At 43.5% G+C, this 20,815-nt stretch overlaps 1 protein-coding gene across 1 annotated transcript; it reads right to left on the bottom strand.

The window, feature by feature from the left end:
• Positions 1–307: 307 nt before the first annotated feature.
• Positions 308–2,478, bottom strand: Twist1 (twist family bHLH transcription factor 1). The gene is made up of 2 exons (XM_021647367.2): positions 1,486–2,478; positions 308–981 (listed from the first exon to the last, which is right to left on the bottom strand). The coding sequence occupies exon 1, from the start codon at positions 2,133–2,135 to the stop codon at positions 1,527–1,529; it is 609 nt and encodes a 202-aa protein (XP_021503042.1). The 5' UTR covers positions 2,136–2,478; the 3' UTR covers positions 308–981; positions 1,486–1,526.
• Positions 2,479–20,815: the final 18,337 nt, after the last annotated feature.

The raw sequence follows: 20,815 nt of genomic DNA, 5'->3' as shown, positions 1-20,815 counted from the left end.
AAGTTGCTCATTTGAATAGGTTAGTTCAGACTGTAAACAAGAGATAAGTGATGAGCAAATCTGTTCAACCTTTGCTGCCCAAAGGACTAGGAGGGGATGGGTCCCGCTGAATGCCAAGCTGTAATAATAATAGCGCTGCCCTTTAAACAGCATGGCTGTCTCTGTCGGTAGCTGGTTTATTTGAGGTTTTCACTTCTCTGTTTATATTAGTGCCCCCACTCCCTCCTGGATGCCCCTGGAGTTAAACAAACAAGTATTTACCATCAACTTAATTCTGAACTTTAAAAATATAGACCAAACTTTAAAGTTCTTAAAATTTTCAATCATATTTATTTATTGCAGAAAAATAATATACAAAAGGTATTTACAAAACAGTCATAAAAATATGAATGCATTTAGACACCGGATCTATTTGCATTTTACCATGGGTCATCAATAAATAAATAGAATGTTGTCTTTTGTATTTTATGTTTTTCTTTTCCCTCAGAGGAAGTATTTTATTTATTTTTTTTTTTAAGGAATTCACTGACTATAGTTTTGCAGGCCAGTTTGATCCCAGCGTTTTCATTTCTAAAGGTGATGTTACAATTCCTCTGATTGCTACCGTTTTAAAATGGAGAAAGTCCACAACAACGACGCCTTTCCTGCCAGCGGCTGACTGGCACGGCCTCTTGAGAATGCATGCGTGAAAAAACTAAAACGAAAACATTCGTCGTCAAAAGGGGTGGGGGAGACAACTGTTCAGACTTCTATCAGAAGGCGGAGGTGTGAGGGAGGTGCCGCCGCCCCTCTGGGAATCTCTGTCCACGGGCCTGTCTCGCTTTCTCTTTTAAAAGTGTGCCCCACGCCCTGATTCTTGTGAATTTGGGCTCTGCTCTTCTAATTTCCAAGAAAATCTTTGTCATATAGATTTATTTTTAGTTTTCCAGCTCCAGAGTCTCTAGACTGTCCATTTTTCTCCTTCTCTGGAAACAATGACATCTGCAAAAACCCAGAGGGGGGAAAGTCGGTTATTGTGTAGGTCTCTGCGGCTGTTTTCTAAGACCCCTAAGCGCTGTTATCACTACCAGCGAGAATTTTCGCTGCACACAACCTGGAAGGATTTCAGCCCAAGGGCAAGAGGAAGTGGGTGGGCGGAAAGGAGGGGGTGGAATTTGGAAACATTTGTTTTAAGAAGAAGGGAGTTCTAAAGACGAAAGAGGGGGGTGCTCTGCGGGCGCCAGGCCCCTCACTCTCCACTCTCTCCGTCCTCCGTCCCGCACACTCCCGCACACACGCCCCTCTGGAGGGCACACTGCGTCTCCCGGACCCGGGCCAGACCAGTTTGCCCTGCGGGGGACTGAACTACCTGCGGGAGGGAGGAGGTGGCTGTGCCTGGCCAGGCCAGAGGGCAGCGGGGAGAGCGGGGACAGCGAGCGCGGCGCCGGTGGCCTGAGTGGGGGTGGCCCGCGGCCTGGCCCGAGCGACCCCGGAGCCGGTCCTTACCTAGGTCTCTGGCCTGCCGAGGGGGTGGGGAGCTCCGCCTGCTAGTGGGACGCGGACATGGACCAGGCCCCCTCCATCCTCCAGACGGAGAAGGCGTAGCTGAGCCGCTCGTGGGCCACGTAGCTGCAGCTTGCCATCTTGGAGTCCAGCTCGTCGCTCTGCAGGACCTGGTACAGGAAGTCGATGTACCTGGCCGCCAGTTTGAGGGTCTGAATCTTGCTCAGCTTGTCCGAGGGCAGCGTGGGGATGATCTTGCGCAGCGCGGCGAACGCCTCGTTCAGCGACTGCGTGCGCTGGCGCTCCCGCACGTTGGCCATGACCCGCTGCGTCTGCAGCTCCTCGTACGACTGCGGGCTGCCGCCCCCGCTGCTGCTGCCGCCGCCGCCCGCTCCTCCGCCGCCGCCGCCGCCGCCCGCCGACTTCTTGCCGCGCTTGCCCTGGGCCGGGCTGCCCGGCTCGTCGGCGCCTCCGAGGCCCCCGGCCGCGGCCCCGCCGGGCCCCGCGCTGCCGCCCGCGCTGCGCCGGCTGCTGCGCCGCTTGCGAGCCCCGCGCTTGCCGCTGGCCGGCTGCTGCCGGTCCGGCTCCTCCTCGCTGTTGCTCAGGCTGTCGTCGGCCGGCGAGACTGGAGAGCTGGACACGTCCTGCATCATCTCGCGGGCGGGCGGGCGGGCGGTGCCGCGCGGCCTCGCGCACCCGGGAGCGGGGCTCGGGGGGAGGGTGGGGGAGAGCGGAGGAGCGGGGCGCCCTAGCCCGCCAGCTTCCCCGCGCTCGGCTCGGCGCCGGCCCGGGCGGTGCGGCTGCCGGGAGGACGCAGGGAGGCGGGCTGGGGGGTGGGGGAGCCTCGGCAGGGAGGACGCCGGAGGCGGGGAGGGAGGCGGGCGGGGGAGGGGACGGTGCGGAGGGCCCCGAGGTCCAAAAAGAAGGCGCCCGACGGCCGCAGGCGCGCCCCGCTCGGGCCTGGCGCAGCTGGTGCCGGTGCTGGCGAGCCCGCGAGGTGTCTGGGAGTTGGGCGCGGGCTGCGGGCTTGGCGGCTCTTATACCCCCGCGCGGGCGGAAAGTCGGGGGGCAGCGGTGTCATTGGCCTGACGTGGGGAGGAGGGACTTTTCGGAGTTTTATAGGAAAGTTTCCGCTTTCCTGCCTCCCTCCCTCCCTTCCCCCTCCCCCTTCCTTGGGGTCTAACAATTCGTTCTCCGAACCATTCAAAACCGACCTGGCCCGGGCGGCCGGCCGGCCCTCGCTCCCGCCCCCCTCCCCAAAGCTCAGCCCCTCCGCGCCGAGGAGGGCGCGGGGCGATTTCCTTCCGCGCGCGAGCGCGCGCCCGGCTTCCCCGCACCCGAGCGCAATAGCACAGACGGACGGTCCCCGCCGCTGCCGCTGCAGTGTCCCCCCCCCCAGCCCCACCCCAACGAAGTGACTGTGACAGCCGTGGTAGCGAGCGGCTTCGGCGCACTGGGTGATGGCTCGTCCAGCCCAGGAGCCCTCGCGGTCCTCGGGGCCCATTGGGGGTGTCGGGGGCCCCGGCTGAGGGGCAAGAAAAGTGTCAACAACCGAGTCCAGCCGACCGTCAGGTAGAAGAAACCTCTGGTCCCCAGGGATTCCCTGCGGCTGCCCGGCCCTAAGGTCCAGGGCGGTTCCGAAGACGTGGCCGCGTCGCGGGGGCTGTGGATCTGTGCCCTGGCCTCAGAGAAACATCTGGGCTCTCCTCTCCGGCGAAGGCGACCCGGTCTAAAGTTTCCCTGCTCTCGAGAGGCTGCGCCCCGCAAAGGTGCTGGAACGAGGCTGGACTTCTTTCTCCTACAGAGAAAAGCGGGGGCGAAGCAAGGGGAGGGTCCAACAGCCTTCGTGGGGCCCTGATGCGCCACGCTGCCAGCCCAAGGTGGAGGAGAACCTTGTGACCGCCTCGTTCCCGCTGTCCCCCAATTAAGCCCTGCACTGTAACCTTGGGCAGCCAGCGAGTCAGAGGAAGTTTAAGGAGGGGGATCAGGATCCTTTCCAGGGCTGCCTGGTCCAAAGCGCCCCCAGTCTTGCTAGGAGGTCGCGTGAGCAGCTCTGCTCTTGCTGCCTCCAACGCAATCACTCGGCTATGTGAGCGGTGCAAGCATCCCTGGAACCTAATGCCTTGAAAGCGCAAGAGCTCCAGAGAGAATTCTCGAAAAATCTGGAAGCCCAGAGGTTATAGAGCCAGAAGGAGAGTGAGTGGCTATAGGAGCCCTGGGTTCTCGCCCCCGCCCCGAATAGGATGAGGGTTAGGGAGCTGGTTCAAGGTGATCTCTTACTCAAAAAGGCAATTCCGAGGCCGGAGGCAGTAGCCAGGATCGCAGGCTGGGAGCTGAGCGCCTGGAGCTGCTGCCCCGTCCACAGGCTGGGGTTCGTGCCTAGACTCCCAGTCCCCACTCCCCGGGCCAATCCCCCCCCCCCCCGGGAACTGCTAGCTCAGCAAGTGCCCCTCTCTGGGTTGGACCAAAGGTCGCGGCCACCGACTTCCTGAGAAGCTGGAGGCCGGAGCCCCCGCGACGCAGGGCAGGCCACGTGGCTGCATCTGGGTGAAGCTCTCAGCTGGGTCCCGGAAACTCTGGGTGTGGAATGCCTGGGGCTAGTCGGGGGCCTCAGCCTTTGTGGCGAGGGTTGCCTCTGAGACCAGTAAACCTGAGTGTGCTTTCAGCACAGTAGACCCCCACCCCGCCCTGGGGTCGCCCAGCACCGGCTTTTACCAATACCTAGAGACCATGACCACTGCGTGCCAACGGGCCTGCCTCGCCCGCCGCTGCCGTATTTTAAAATGACAGCCTGGCTGAAAACTAGATTCTACTTGACCTCCACTTAATTTTAATAGCTCGTAGCCAATTCTTCTCAAAATAAAAGCCACTCCTGCACCCTCGTATCTGCATCTTTCACCGACAAGAATTTATCTCTTGGAAACAAAACGTGGCAGAAATTCTGCCTCCTTCGCTACCCAGAGTTCTGTTTTCTAAATACGAATTTCAGAGTATCCCCGCAATTATGTTTTAGGAAGTGGCTGCTGAAATCTCGAGGATTTTCCACTTTAGCTTTTTCGATTTTCCCTTAATAAATAATCAATCTCAAAAATATTTTGAAGCTGGGTATTAAAAATAATACAAAGAAAAAGAATGATAGGAAGCTTTTCTTCCTTGGGGGACACAGCTAAGGAAGACGGGGGACGGGCAGGGGTAGGAGGAGTGCTTCAGAGAGGAGAAGGGTTGAGAGAGACGGGTTGGAGCAGGTGAGGAGAAACAGGACTCCTCTGCCCAGCCGCGGTCATTAGAAAGTCCACCTTTCTCAAGACTTCCAGTCTGCAGGCCGGCCCTGGCGAGGCACCGACAGAGGCCGAAGGCTCCTGCCCTTATGGTGGGGCTGGAATCTCCTCAAGTCAGAGTGCTTCGAAGAGAGTTTAAAATGAATGTCCTTAACCAGTCATCTCGGGCTTGGACTCTTTCCAGCAGGGTCGCAGGAGTGATTTAGTCGTGAGTGGAACTTCCTCTTGAACTCATTCTGAGGCACAGAGGATGAAAGTAGGCGCTCGCTAAGTGGGGCTAGAATTTACCTTCTGAGCAGGAGACAGCGTCTTGCCACAGCCATCATCTCTCACCAGTGTCTAGGGTCTGATCATCCGTGGCTGTGCAAACCTTGACAAACTGAGGTGGGGTCACCATTCTGCTGGATTCAACTTCTCTTTAAACGGTTTGCTCTTTCCCGGCTTTGCTGGGTAAACATGGGTCGTGTGTGTGCCCACAAGTCTGATACAATTCTGCACATCGCGTGGATGTGACAGCAATTGTGATATGCTCAGTGCTTCAACCTAGTATCTGAGACTTTATTTACAAATCCCCAGGTTGGTCTTTTAAGGAAAACAGTTTTGCGACTTACCCTTTAAGGCCTAATGTCAATCTGATGTCAGCTGGGGGCTGCTTTCTCTGGAAAACACAGGTTAATTAGGATCTAACTCACCTTGTCTACTTAACCCCCAACAGTAACTGAAAACAACTAACAAATAAATGCCTTTTGCGCTTGGAGACTTCACAAGGAGCTTTGCTTTCAGACTGCAAACTTGACATGTTTGCAAGAGAGAGACAGAGACAGAGACAGAGAGAGGGAGGGAGACAGAGACAGACAAAGACAGAATGGGATGCTGGACATGCAGAGCACCTCTGTAAATATCCCTACACTTCGAGTGTGCACTGGCATTTCCTCAGCAGCCAGTTACAAATACTTTTAGCTAAGGAAAAGAAACATACTGTAAATGTTAGCATGCTGGTAGGCTTTAGAGTTGTGTTTGTACAAAAGCTGAATACTCCAGGCTGATTCTCCAGTCCTCTGCCCTAGGTGACAAGCCACCCACGTCCTAGCTCGGAGTTCTTTGAATTGCATAGGTGAAGCACAGGCGCCCTCCTGCAGGAGGGGGAACATACTGGAAGGCGAAGGTTGATTAGGTCTCAGATGAGGGCTCACATCTTAGATTTCACCCAGTTTTGGACGTGCTACAGGAATTTCCCACTTTGGTATTTCGAAGAGATGGTTCTTGTTAAAGTGTAATATCAACTCTGCATCAGCACCAATGACATCCATCGCTCCTGGTTTGCAGGTAGCCTTTGTGATGCTTGAGCATCTTTGCTGGTGATACTCTAATTCATGAAGCTAATGGATTCTGCTTTTATCTCCCTGGATTTCTTTAATGATACAGAACTAAAGTCATACAATTTGAAACTTTCAATCCAGAAGCAAGGTGAAAAATTAAAGAGCAAAAGAAACTGAAGGACTCCTCAAATGAGCAAATAAGCATGAAAAATCAATGTTGATTATTAGAATATCTGGCATTCTGTATTTGAAGTCAGGGTGGGATTAAGACTGGAGAAACAGCAAGACCAAGGCAAAGAAATAGTCTTACATTTTTCTCTTGATTTTATTTTATCTTTTTTAGGCTTGCAGCTTGGAGAGTTGGATCTCATTGCTGATTGATATACACACTCCACACCTATTTTTTTCTGATAATTGAATAAAACATTACAGAATTCCTTAGGACATTTTACCATGAACACAAGCCTGCTATGTACTATTTAAATATCTTCTTTTCAGCCATCTGATGCTCAGCAATTTAAGTGGAAATCAGACAATATATATTGCTTTTCCTTTTTCCAGTTCATTTTTCCTTTTGGTTATTCATAACTTTCACCTTTTTTCCCCTCCTAAAATGTCCCTTTCCCCCCAAAAAAGATAGTTGTTCCTGAAGCTTTTAAGTCCTATTCTCATTGTTTGATTTGGTTCTTCCCAAAGAAAACATGTTATTTTTGCCAGTGACCACAAGAGGACACAATTTCCTAGGAACGTTGCTTAAAAAGCGGCTTAGAGAAAGGTTAACAAAAAAGCATGTAATCCACGAATGTCATTTTAGGGATATCTACGTTTGTGTCACTTTTATCAACATTAAAAGCATAGACATAAGTTAATCTTCAACCATTAGGTGTTTTATGTACTTTCCCTTTATTGTGATTCTTGGAGAAAATTTAACATTTATGGCAAATCTGAAACCTTTAGGGTTCTAGTTAGGGAAAAATGTTTATATATGGTTGAGTTTGAGAAAAACCTCTTGATGACCTCTCTTTTTAGAGACATATTTAATGACAAAAGAAGAGATTTTATGAATCACATTAGCATTTCAAAATTCTTAGCTGGGTGTGTTGGTGTATGCTGAAAATCTCAACACTTTCAAGGCTGAAACAATAGGGTTGCTTAGAGTTCAAGGCCATTGTCAGCTATGTGGTGTATGCTAGGTCAGCTACTGAAATGCAGTGAAATAATGTTTCAACAAAAATTTTTCCCCTGACAGAATTTGACCATTTGCAATGTCTTTACATAAAAAGGCACATTAAAACTGTTTTTTTTTTTATAATTTGTCAAATATCTTTGAATCCATGTGTTAGGTAAACAAAATTATTTCTGCAGAGATTGTAGGATTACTTAGGGTATTCACTCACTATGCTTTTTCAAAATTATTACACACAATATTTGGATAACTTATCCCACCTCAGGCAGGCGTGATGGTTCAGCCTGTAATACCAGCACTCTGGGAGGCAGAGGCAGGTATATCTCTGTGAGTTCAAGGCTATCCTGGTCTGCAAAGTGAGTCCAGGACAGTCAAGGCTACACAGAGAAACCCTGTGTATTCCCAGATACTCTGCTCTAGGCAATGAGCAGTGTACCAAAAAACAGGAAAAGAAAGAAAGAAAAAAAAAGAGGAAAGCAAATAAGCAAAACAAGGGAGAAATGGAGATAGATGGTACAGAATCTGGAGAGAGAAGACAAGTGTAAATCTGGAGGTGGAAGGACAAGAGTAAATGAAGAAGGGTGATAAAGAGAAACAGACTAAAGCTTTATGTGTGCAAGAAGAGTGCCAAAGACCTCAAAAAAACAAAGGAGTTAATACACTGAAATCCTAGAATACTAGCACTATGTAGGTCGATTTATATTTGTTCAAATGCATTATTTCAAATATTTTCCCACCCTTTGGGAGAGCCAGTTAGTTGAATAAGAATGCCAATCATGGTTGTCCAAGACATAACTGGACAGGTTATTATGTAAAGGCAGGTCGAGAGGCTATGAAATTTCTATTAACTGGTAATGTTCATCAACTGGGTCTGAATTCTCTTATGTTAGAATGAACATGGCAATATGCTGTCTCAGGGCACTTTTCATTTCAGGTAATACTGATGCTATTACCTCATTGAAAATGCTATGGAGCTTGATACAGTTTCAAAATGCTCGTAGCAATTGCTTAGACCCTGGGACCATTGGTTATTTTCCATTAGATGTAAGTATGAAAACAAAGATGGTTGCTTCTTCAGTAGTCAGTAGGGCTCATTATCTTTGCCTTCCTATACAGAGCTTCAGTAGATGAAGCTTGTTCTCGTTCCCTCTGCTGGAGAACTTGAGAGACATTGTTGGATTCTGATTCCCTTCCTGGTACATTCCAGAGCCTTGAATTCTGCTTTCTACTGGCAGCAACTAACTAAAGTATGGGTGTTGATTCTTTTGTAACTATTGATGACTCTAATCATGTTAGCTACAAAAGTACCTAACATAATTTAATTCATTATGTTAATTTAATTAACAAGAGTTAAGCTTTAACATCAAGGAAATCACAGAACAATAGAAAATAAAATGTGATTTATGCAAACAAGGAAGTAAAAAAAAATGTTCTGATACATATTTGCCAAGAAAGAACACTGAGCCTGGATTGAGGTGATGAAGGAGAGTTATAGATTTGTAAATTTAGAAAGTTCCTTAATTCACTAAGAAGGCTTTCCCAGAAAGGCAAAGCTCAGAGATCAAACTGAAATACAAATGACGTGATGTGTGGCTTATGGAGTTAATCTGAAACATACAGCACGAAGGGAGACCTACAGCTTGGTTACTGGGTACTCTAGGGTAGGCTGTGAGGGGGCTATGAGCATGTGTGGGGCTTTTTCCTTCTTTTCTTTTCAGCCTTTCCTATTGATCGTGTGCTTGAGAGGTCCAAAGTGAAGGATAAGCAGTAATGAGGTGTGGCCAGAGCTAATGTGCACTTGCTCTAAAGAGACAAAGCAGGCACAGTCATCTGTAGACAGGGCTTAGCACAGCCCAAGAAGGCTGCAGATGCCATCTTCCTGTCTCAGCCAGGAGTCAACTTAAAGCAGAATGGATGCCACTACTACAGGGCCTAATTGTGACCTTGTGCTTTTACAAGGCCCTCATAAGTGCAGGTTTGCTATGAGCTTATGATTATTTGATGCTCCTTAGTCTTCCTCTCCCTTCCTACTCGGTGTGCCCACATCTCCAGCTGTTTAAGGTGTTCTTCAGTCTACTTGCTGCTGTACTGAAACTCATCATGGATACTGTGTGTCTTCTTTAGCAGAAGTGGACATTCATTAGTAGGGTAGTAATTGAACATTGCAGTCTTCCAAAAGTCATCCGGCCACACTTCAGTATTGAGGGGTGTGTGGATATGAAGTAGGGACTTGCTATCCATACTTGCTCATGGATAGTTTGCTTGGACGTGAACTGAGTTTGGGAGTAGTGAGAAATCATTCAACATGGCATTCCTTCAGATGTAAAGCGAAATAACTGGATGATTTGAGAAATGCAGAAAACACGTCATTTGAAAAATGTCACAAATATTTGTTCACATAGTAAGTTTTGTAATGATTTTTTTTTAAGTCTCTGGCTGTTTCTAACTCTATGACTTGCCCACATCTGGAACACAATAGAATTTTCCTATCTGATGACAATGAGCTTTCTTCCAGTTGTAGACACTGCTGGTGGCCAGTGGGGCTTAAAGTTCTGTGACAAACAAGTCAAGTAGGCAATGAGGCAGTTCAAATGGGGGCAGAAGAAATTTCCTCAATGTAGCCATGCTTTAACTGGTAACTTAGGAATATGGTGCTGGTATTTCCCACTCTGGCGTTTTCATTGAAACGTGGAGAGTGCTTGGTGTGGTCACCCAGAGAGCCTCTAAACCACGAATAAATTCAGTTTTGTTTCTGTTTGGGGTGGGCTTTCTTGTTTGTTTTGTTGTTGCTTGTCTGTCCTGAGGATTGAAACCAGGCTGTGTATTCCAGGCAAACAATGTACAGCTGCATTGTTCCATGGCGCTGTCTCCAGCCCACAGGAATCAGTTAAATTAAATGACACATTACTCAGGAGAGGAGAGGCTGTGAGCTACAGACAGGACTAGAGAAGGTCTGAAATACTAGAGATGTCAGACTGAAAGCCACGGAAGCAAGGAAGCAAGGAAGCAAGGAATGATGACAGCTTTGGGCTCCGGGGCCTCTGCTGTTTCTCCAAGTGCCTGGCACCACTGGTCTGGCCAGGCCTTGCAAGCACCACTTTTTACTTAGGATGATTGAAGCTGAAATTATTTGGTTCCGTTATGTAATTCATTCTAGAATGCAGTGAGATAGTGAGTCTTGTCTTGGTGTTTTTATTTGTGCTTTTTGGGAGACATTAGAACTTTCAGATGTCCCTATCAAATTCAGGATAGGTTTTGATTTCCCTGCCAGATATGAACTAAGAGCAAAGCACTCATCAGTAGTCTCTTTGTTTTACTATAATGAGCCTGTTTAAATGTGGTTATGTTCGGGAGTAGTGATCTCTCCAGGGACTAGGAATCATGCAATCATACAATGCAGACTGGGAAAACAAGATGTCTACAATGATGAGAAGCAGCATGGCAATTTTTCTTCCATTTATGGAAGCATTTTTATCTCAATTTTATGACATTAATTTTGAAAGCACTCCTTATCTGAGTTCTGAAGTGACTCAGTAAATACATTTGACCACTGCTCACTCAATTTATTTATCTTTTTCATGAGTGACTGGGACAGTACCATATTTTGTGTTGCAGCACTAGAAAGGTATTACACAAGGCAAATATTGTGGAGGAGAAAGAGGACTAAAACAAAGTGAACAATCTGTCGATCTGCCATTTAAGGTATTTTGCAAAGAAGAAGCTAAAGTTGTTGTTGACTGTAAGCTGGAAAAGGAAGAGGATCTTTAAACTGTGTAGTCAAAAAAAAAAGAAGTAAAAGAGTTGCAAACAAATCCAAAGTGAAGTGACTACTTTAGAGGCCTTAGTCATTAAAATCAGAGAGCAGGTCTTCAAGCATGAAAATACCAATTCTTCCCTTATGTGATTTCTCAGGATAGTGATCACCTATGGAGCAGTCCATTCTGGACATAATAGAAGATGACACTTCATCACACTTTTCAGAACCTCTGAATATGTGTTAGACCACAATAGTCTAGTGCAACACAAATAATGCTGACTGGGATGTGTGCGAGCTTGTCCTTGTGAGAACAGAGGTACAGGTTAGAGGGCCATTGTTATAAACTAGGTGAGAAATGATTTCTTTTTGAACTTGACTGGCACCAGTGGAGTTGGCGTTTTTCAAGTTTGGTTAGATTTGCTGTATATGTTGAAGTCAAAGCCAACAGGATCCACTGAAGATAAACCCTGGGTGGGAGAGGAATCAAAGGCAACTCAAGACTTTTGATCTGAGCAGTAGGAAGGGTGGGGGTAGCTGGCAGCCACCACGATGGAGAAGGCTGTGGATGGAACACATTTCAGGGAGACAGTTCAGTTTCAGACATGTTAAATTTGAGTTGTCAGCTAGAAATCCAAGTGGAATTGTTGGGCAGGCAGTTGGATATGTGAGTCTGAAGTTTTCGAGAGAGGCCTCTGGACTAGAGAGAAAATTTGGAATTAATTAGCATAGAAATAGCATTTTAAGCTATGCGACTAGAAGAGTACTATGGGAGTGTCCTTAGAAGAAAAGATGAGGGCTGAAAACAAAGCAGAGAAGGGTCATAGGAATTAACGAAGAGATTACGATTTTAAGCAGGTTAATAACCACAAAATTGGAGAGAACTCCTTTTTCTAAGGAAAAACAAGAATAAAATGAGCACTAGCAACAACAAAAGTTATAACAGAAAAAGTTATTCGGACTTGGAGAACTACAGCAGATCACATGAAATAGAACACTATGCTGTACCCCTTGTTGGTATATAGAAAAGTTTTGTGGTTTTTTTTGTTTTGTTTTTTTATGGATGAAAGCAAATCCATAGCCATGAATGCTCTCAGAATACCATTAAAAATGAGTTATTCTAAAGGCATCAACTAAAGAAAATTATCTATGAAGAATGAAAATCAGGCAACTTACCTGGTCTCAGAGCAAATGCTAAATGGATGTTGTATCCCAGCCAAGACTCCACAGTACTGTATCAGTTACAAATTAAAACAAACAAACAAATAAAAAAAAACTTAAAACAACTTGAAATTTTAGATCATTGAGAAAAATGCTTCTAATAACTGTAGTGAGCAGTGAAAGAAACAAACATAGAAATTAAAGTCTAACCAATTGTTAAAAATGATATTAAATACAAAAGTAAGCAAGACATCTCTGAAAAGAAGATATAAAATATTTAATTATCATTTTGTACTTAACTCCCAAGGGTTGGGGAAGATGGTCAAAGTAAAAGAAAATTATCAGGAAAATATGTATTTAAAAATTAATGAAGAAAGAAGATATGAATTAGCTGCACTAGCAGCAGAATGTGCATATGCTGTCTTATATATTTTGTAGTGCAAAATCAGATGTTGACCCAAAGACATCCAATAGAAACTATGGGCAGATATATAATAATTTTTATATCCTTAATCATTGTTTGGATTTATTTCCATACAATTATATGATCCAGTAATTAAAATATCTGAAGATGTCAATAAAAAGACTCTCCATTTGATAAGGACTTTTAGCAATCAAGACAAAAACAAAACAAAACAAAACTTTTCCATATACCAACAAGGGGCATACCTAGTTGAGAAAAATTAAGCTGTGCATAGTGGTACATGTCTTTAATTTCAGCACTTGGGAAACAAAGGTAGGCAGACCAATGTGAATCTGAAGTCAGTTTGGTCAATGCAGCATGATGCTGGCCAGCTAGAACTACACAGTGAGACCCTGTCTCAAGAAACCAAAACCAAAAATTAAAGTTCCTTTTGCGTTGGAGAGTTTAGATTTCAGAAGCACCCTCTGTTTCTGCAAAAGACCCAGGTTTGGGACCCAGAACCCACACAGTTCTGTGCTTAATCCCAGTTCTGCGAGATACATACAGGCAAAACTCAGATACACTTAAAATAATAATGATTACAAGATGAAAAAACAAAACACCAAAACAATCCCATTCAAAATACTGCCAAAATAGAAAGACAGACAAAGCCAACCAGAAAGGTGAGAGATCTGCACAATGAAAACTTTGAAACACTAAAGAAAGAGAAAGCCCTAGTAGTCTTCACATTCACAAATTGCTAGAATTAATACTATGAAAATGACCGTACTGACAAAAGCTGTTTTGCTGTTCAGCAAAATTTCTATCAAGTTTTCAATGGCGTAGGTCACAGAATAGGAAAACAAACCCTAAAAATCTACACAGAAACATAACAGACATTGAGTAGAAAAAGCAATCCTGAACAAAAAAAGCAATGCTTCAAGCATCCTAATAGCAGACATGAATATGCTAGAGATATGGTAACAAAGTCAACACATTTGCAACACAAAAATAAATGGATTTACTAAGGGACTAGAACAGATGACCCAGAAACAAAGGTAGCTACCATCTTGGTTCTCAGCAAGGAGGTTAAGTCTGTACATTGGGAAAAAAGACAACCTCTTTAATAGATGGGTCAGTGTCTTAGTTTGGGTTTTATTGCTGTGAAGAGACACCATGACCATGGCAACTCTCTATATTGAGGAAGACATTTCATTAGGGCTGGCTTACAGTTTCACAGTTTTAGTCCATCATCATCATGGTGGGAAATATGGCAGCATACAGACAGATGTGGTGCTGGAGAAGGAACAGAAAGTTATGCATCTTGATTTTTTTTTTTTTTTTTTTTTTTTTTTTTTTTTGCAGGCAGCAGAAGTGACTATGTCATGGAAGTAGCTTGAGCAGAGGAGACCTCACAGCCTGCCTCCACAGTGATACACTTCCTTGAACAAGGCCACACCTCCTAATGGTGCCACTTCCTATGGGCCAAGCTTTCAAACACACAAGTATGTGAGGAGGCATGCCTATTCAAACCATCACAGGCAAGTGAGGCTGGAAATCCACATATGGCGGAAGGAAACTCGATCCCTGTCTCTCTCATATGAAAATGAATTCAAGTGAGTCAAAGGCTTTTATGTAAGTCATTTCAACTACTGGAAGAAAACAGAAAGTACTTGAAGCTCTAGACATGTAGTTTTTTTTTTTCTGAAGGGGACTGCAGTAGCTCAGTATAATAGCAGGGATTGACAGGTGGGATTCCACCGAACTATAAAGCTTCTGCACAGCAAAGGACCCAAGCAGGATCCTGAGGAGGTCAGCAGATGGGAATGAATAGTTGACAGCAACCAGTGAGAGGAGGATGGGGGGTCACACAGAGCAGGGACAGGGACAAGGGTGATGCATGACATTCAGCATATGTACCATCTAAACAACCAGGCACAAAACAACAAAAAATAGGATTTGTAAATAGGAAAACAAACTAAATAGAATAATTTCAAAAGAACACATGAAAACAACTGGGGAACGGAACCTTTGTTCCTCCTCAGTTACAATGTAAATTACACCATTGTTGAGAAAACTGTAGTCATCAGGGAAGCAAACATCCAGCTATGTTGAAATCGTTGCCCAAATCAACATTCCTATACTAGTAAGAAAATGGGGGAAATAGACATGGTACCTACACACACTTAAGGACCTGAGAAATGACTGGACAAAACATGGCACATATGTTTGGATGGATTTCACTGAACACCATTCCACTGCAGAAAGTTAAGACAGACAAAAGCACAGATACTCTGGCAGGTTTTATGGTTCACAAAGCTCTTCACCTACTTGATTCGATTTCATCTTCAAAATTATACTTGAAAGTGCTAGTGAAGCCATCAGGGGCAAATGTCTTTTGTACCTCTTGAGTGAAGATGTAAATCTAGTGCCACTACAGTGATCAGGGTGGAGGGGAAACCACTGCCATCCTAATTTGGATGGTTCAGCTATACCATTTCTGGGCTTATTATATGAAGGCAACTGAGTCATCATACCTCAAAGAGACACACCATACCCTTGCTTATCTATGCACCATTCACTGTAGTAAGACTATGGAAGTAGCTTAAGTGCTAGCAATGAATAAAGAAAATGCAGCATACATAAAACAGAGCATTATTCACATATAAATAATCAAATTACATTATCAGAGAAACGTAATACTTTCATTTACATCGGTTTCCAATATAGCCATAAAAAATGATTTACTGAGAATAATTTCATCAAAGGAATTTTCCTCCCTGGTGGTATGACTAAATGCTTCTGCAGTCTTTCTAACATCTAAAGCAATATATATCATTCTATCTTGAGCAAACACATTATATTTTTAAGCTGAGAAATGGAAAGTTGTTGGGATTCTTCTAATCTGAAACTTGATAATTAAAGTATGATCACTTAAGTTGTAAATGAAGTGCTGTTCTCTCAAGAGAATCACTAAGCCCCCAGACACCTTAAGCGGAAAACGTACACGTAGCTAGAATGCTTTTCTGCCTCAGTTGGAGGCAGGGTGTAAGAATGAACCATCCATTCGGCACCAATGACAGTTCATTAGCAGTGATGAGCTAATCCTGTGCTGCCAAGGAGAGAAAAGTCACTGAATACATCAGTTAGGTATGCTACAGTTGTCACTGTTTTGTATCATTAGACCATTGCCATCCTCTGAAGCATCAGAGCAGTGCTCCTGAGATCAGCCTAGGGTCCAGGAATGAACTGAGGTGTGCTATAAACTGGGGTAGTCAACCTCCTTCCTTGTGCCAGTTTCAACCTGACCTCTCCTAGCTGGAGTCCTAAGTTGGTCACCTTTGGTGTCTGTTATAGGAATGGAGAGGCAGCTAAAGTCAGTTGCCACTTCTGCAGATTCTCATTCTCAAAGAAAAAGGGTGACCTGGTACTGTCAGACACTGAGCAGTCCTGGCTATGAGGGTGAGCAGCAAGGCCCTTTGCTTACTGGCTCTGAAGCTAGGATTTAGTCCTTTGCCCCTACTCATGGTCTGCATGTTATAATAGTCAAGGGGCCATTACATTCACTCTGTCATTGTTGGTTTCTCTGACTGTCTCCATTGACAGGCATTTAAAGTAATGCAGGACTTATATGTTAACTATGTTTCTTCTATCCTAGCCTCATAACTCAAGTGACTATTTAACTATCCAACATCTCCTACTCAATACCAGCAGCCATCGGTTAAGCGTCCAGCTCTTGCTGTGCTTGGATCTCCTCATAGGCCAAGAGTCTTAACTAAGCTAGAATACTGTTGAGAGCACAGTCAAGTCTATAGCAACCATCCAATAAATATTTGATATATGTTTATTAAATTGGTAATGAAAGTTAGCACAAGAATTGGATGCTGAGCAGAGCAAGACGACTCAATGTGACCCAGTGCAATTTAAGTGTAAGCCGAGCCTGCCTTGCTGCTCCTTTCACTCTCTCCTCACGGTGACATTTATGTGCTGGTTTGTTTCGGGATACCCATAAGAATGACCATGAACGTTTGACTTGGGGAAGGGAAGTCAGGAAATTGTTCACCTTCTTGATTATTTTGTCAACCCCTCTTTCCCAAAGGAAACATTTACGTAGCCCAATAACCTTGCTAAGCTGGGCTACAGTATATCTTCATGTTTTCTTTCTCTATAATTTCTGTAGAAAGCATTCAATTTGCATGCCTTTTACAGGAGGAAAGAATCTTGAAAAAAAAAAAGCTTCTAATATATGGTCACGTGTGAAAAGTATGGAACTCAAATGGCAATGTCAGCATTAACAAGAAGAAAAGACTTTTTTAAAGAAAAAATAGAGGAGGAGCAGGGAAAAAGAAAAGAAATCACACAAAAGTATATAATGAATTTATTATATTATTTGTTACATTATTATTATATTAGTAGTTACCTATACTATGAAAAATAAATGAGGAATAAAACGGTAATGTTCCAATTACTAATGATATAGGGGCATCAACAGAAGAAATTATAGCCAAATTGAAATAAATCGATCAGGGTACTAAGGAAATGTTAGATTTATGAATGATTGAATTACATTAAAGAATATCCATCCACAAAACCAGTGGCACAACAACGCATACTTTAGGCTGATAAAGAAAATATAAATCAAACATTGCTTAGAAATTATTCCAAGGAATGTATGTTTATTGAAACAACTATTTCTGACTTAAGTGCTCTAAATTATATTCACTTTCCTCATTTGATTTGTTTGCTCATATACCTCGAGGAGGAGCTTCTTTGCTGCTACAGTTTTATCATTCCTGCCAGTCTCAGGGATTTCTGAGGGCCCCTCCAACTCACTCTCTTGCCCAGGGCCCTTAGCACCCCTGAATTTGGTGGTGACAGTGTAATTTGGCAAGCATTTCTTGTAAAAGCACTGACCATGAACTAGCACTTTAACCCACAGACTGTGTTCTGATTTTGTTGACATTATGGAGCAAACATTTTTATATCAGTGTTTTCTTTGTTTTCCTCTTAAGTTTTACCTTGAGAATTCATCTCAACCCGATTTTAATTTTTGTTTAGGGACAGGATAATAAAGTGCAGGGAAAGGAGGGAAAAGCCCTGAATGTGGCTGTGGCTAGCAGGACAGGGTGTTTTGATCAAGTGCAACGGTGGTGGGGTAGGCCTGGGCTGGAACACAGGGCAAAAACTGAACCAAAGAAAATGCATTCTTCCTTCTCCCTCTTATTCTTCAAACATCATGAATATGATAAATATCTAAAATAGGAGGACAGGATACATTATGCTTAAGTATGAAGCAGGGACTTTAATGAGATGCATTGCCTGAAAGAAAGCCCAAAGACTGAAAGACTCATTTTTAACAGCAGGTGGTAGGGTGCATGTATATGTGTGGGCATGTACGTATGCATACACACTCACATAAGTGCCCTGGTTCTTTGAAGCTTTTAAGACAATGACCCAATTCATTTTGAAAGGTTGTTTTTTTTTTTTTCCTCGCTGCATGATCATGAAGCAATACTAGCGTATCAGAATGAGATGGGGAAAACATTATATTCATTACATAAGATAGAATAAAAAAATCTCTTTGAGAGATGATACAGAGGAGCTGACAGCAGTTTTATAAAAGAGCTTTTGCTCTGGGCTTGTGATTACACTTCAGCAAGATCTTCTAAACAGTGGCCCCACCACCATCTTGAAAGGATTAGGTGCAAGCCTCCCTCTCCATGGCACGAACACAGAGCTATGTTAAAGTCTTCGTCAAGGCTAACGTTGACAGCCTTGTCAAAGTTTGGCTTTAAACTTTAAACTTTCCGTAAGCTCTTTAACTAACTGAAACTCATTTGCCTCTCTGTGACATAAATGTGTTAAGGTCCATCCCAATGCATTTTCTGGGAGATTTGAATGACGTAACTCAAAGTTTGGTATCCAGTGTTGCTCAGTGACATAACTGATAGCCCCTGGCTTGGGGCGTCTGCCTCTGTACTGTGGCAAAACGAAGTTGCAGTAAGTCCACAGCAATGTCCTGAGGAGTCTGTAGGAAAGGTGAGAGCAGACAGAGAGGCATAAAACTGGCCAAGGACACAAACTTGGTTATATTGTTTTCCTTTTCGTTATCGCCTGTTTCTTTACTTATTTATTTATTTGTTGCAATATTGGAATTGAAATCAGGGCTTCACGTACGATAGACAAGGACTCTACCAGTGAATTGTGTACCTGGTCCTACACTACTTTTCAGTTTGCTTTTTGTACTTCTGTTAACCAATAGTGAAAAAGAATGGAGTCTCACTGAGAACAATAAGCAGACAGCTTTTTATTTTTTTTCCTGTGATCTTTTCAAAGTTTTCTCCAACTTCCATAATCTTGGTGACTCATTGGCTTTATAATTGATGGAAAACCAAAGGGAAATGTAAATACTATGCGACTTGCATTTATCAATGGACAAGTTTTGTTTTGTTGGAATGAGCTCTCATGGGGTTAATATGACCATATTCTGGGCATTAATTTAGCTCAAGTGGCTCACACTTAAACTCTTAGTTTCCATGGAGACTTTTGCTCTGGTTTACTGGCATAAAACTGTTTCCTCACCTTTTCATTTCCTGAAATAGCACCAAGTACAGTATCTAAATTTTGACTGATATAAATCAAAGCACATGCCTTTCTTTTCAGTAAAGTCCACGATTTCAACACGTGTGCAGGATTTTCCTTTTTAATGCATTAGACATCTGTTACTGCTAATGGGGATAAAATAGCACGTGTAAAAAAACAATAAAATGTATTAAAAGCAGTGCACATTTTAAATATTTATAAATTATTTACATTAGAAATGAACGGGGATTTGTTTGGCTTTTGTTGTATGGCAGAGCTTTCAAGTGACTAATATGCAAATTACATGAAAGTAATTATGCATGTAAAAAGATGAATATGAATATGTAAAATATGAATATGTAAAGTGTTGGTAGCTTACATTGCCAGATACTAGCTTATCCTTTTAAAAAATAAATGTTGTGTTACCCACTTTTCATGTAGCTGATCCTGTTCCCCCTCACTGTAGTTTCCTTGGGTTTAATAGGAAACAAACCCAGAGGATTGTTTTAAAATTGGAGGTTTATTTGAAATGGTAAGTACATTCTTTACTATTAAATGACATGCTAGTATGGAGTATTGAGAGTTATTTTTGAACATATATCTGTGTGTACGTCTATGCGTAAGTAGGGGGTGAATTCAGCCGTCAGCTGAGTTTTAAAGGGAGCGCTCCTCAAATTTTAGCTAATTTTTCCATTTTAATGTCACTGGAACTAAAAGACATGTTGATAAGTGCTTATTCCTTAAAAAAATGTAAACTCTTGTTTAATACTGAGTTAATACTTATCTTTCTGATTTCAACAATCTCTCTTGGGGAGAACCATTAGAACCTATGTTTTATTGAAGGCAAATTTGAAAATGAAAATTATTTTTTACCCAAAGACAATAGATTTTCTTTTACATTAGATTAAGCTAAGCTAGGCTGTTGGAAGCAGGATAGCAGATGTCCCTGCAAGGACAAATGGGCAGTGGTCAGAGTGGCTCTAGTGTGTAGGAGGGCTTCGCTCTGCTCCCCAGTAGCCACAGAAAAATGTTGCAGAATCCACCTTCCCCGAATTTTCAACACTGACTTGTAAGAGTTAAGAAGGAAGAAGTCTTGGTTCTGTGCTGCAAACGAAGAGTGCTGCTCATGAGCTGTGTTGGTTTTTCTGACTTAAAGCGCATTATAGCAACATAAAAATGCAAAGCTGCACAAACTAAGATCCTCCTCCAGTGTATTTATAAAAAGTATAAATATGTGCATACTGTCCTAGATGAAGCTGAAGTAAAATGTTTTACATTTGCTTTATACAATATTTTTATCACTTATTAATGCTATCACCTATAACAATGTTTTTATGTATTTACACTTTTAAGGACTGTATTAGACACTTAGAGTTTTCCCCTATTTTATTGTAAACAATACTGAGTTACATATTTGGTAATCCAGTCTTGATGCATTCACAGTCTGGCTTCTATAGGCTAAATTCTTGCAAGTGAAATTTTACGGAAAGCTGTAAGAATGCACAAAAGCTTTATAGTATTTTGCCTATGTCTTCCTCATCAGAGCCAAAGTTTAGAAGGTGTTCTTGAACCCTTTCAAACCCCTTTCTTGACATGGAAGTTGCCTGAATTGCCACAACTCTTGAATCTTTTCAAGAGGAAGGAGCTGTG

This window comes from Meriones unguiculatus, chromosome 1, assembly GCF_030254825.1.
Source record: "Meriones unguiculatus strain TT.TT164.6M chromosome 1, Bangor_MerUng_6.1, whole genome shotgun sequence".
NCBI classification, from domain to species: Eukaryota; Metazoa; Chordata; class Mammalia; order Rodentia; family Muridae; genus Meriones; species Meriones unguiculatus.
The sequence above is the reverse complement of the archived record's forward strand: the minus strand, read 5'-3'. Positions and strand labels throughout refer to the sequence as shown.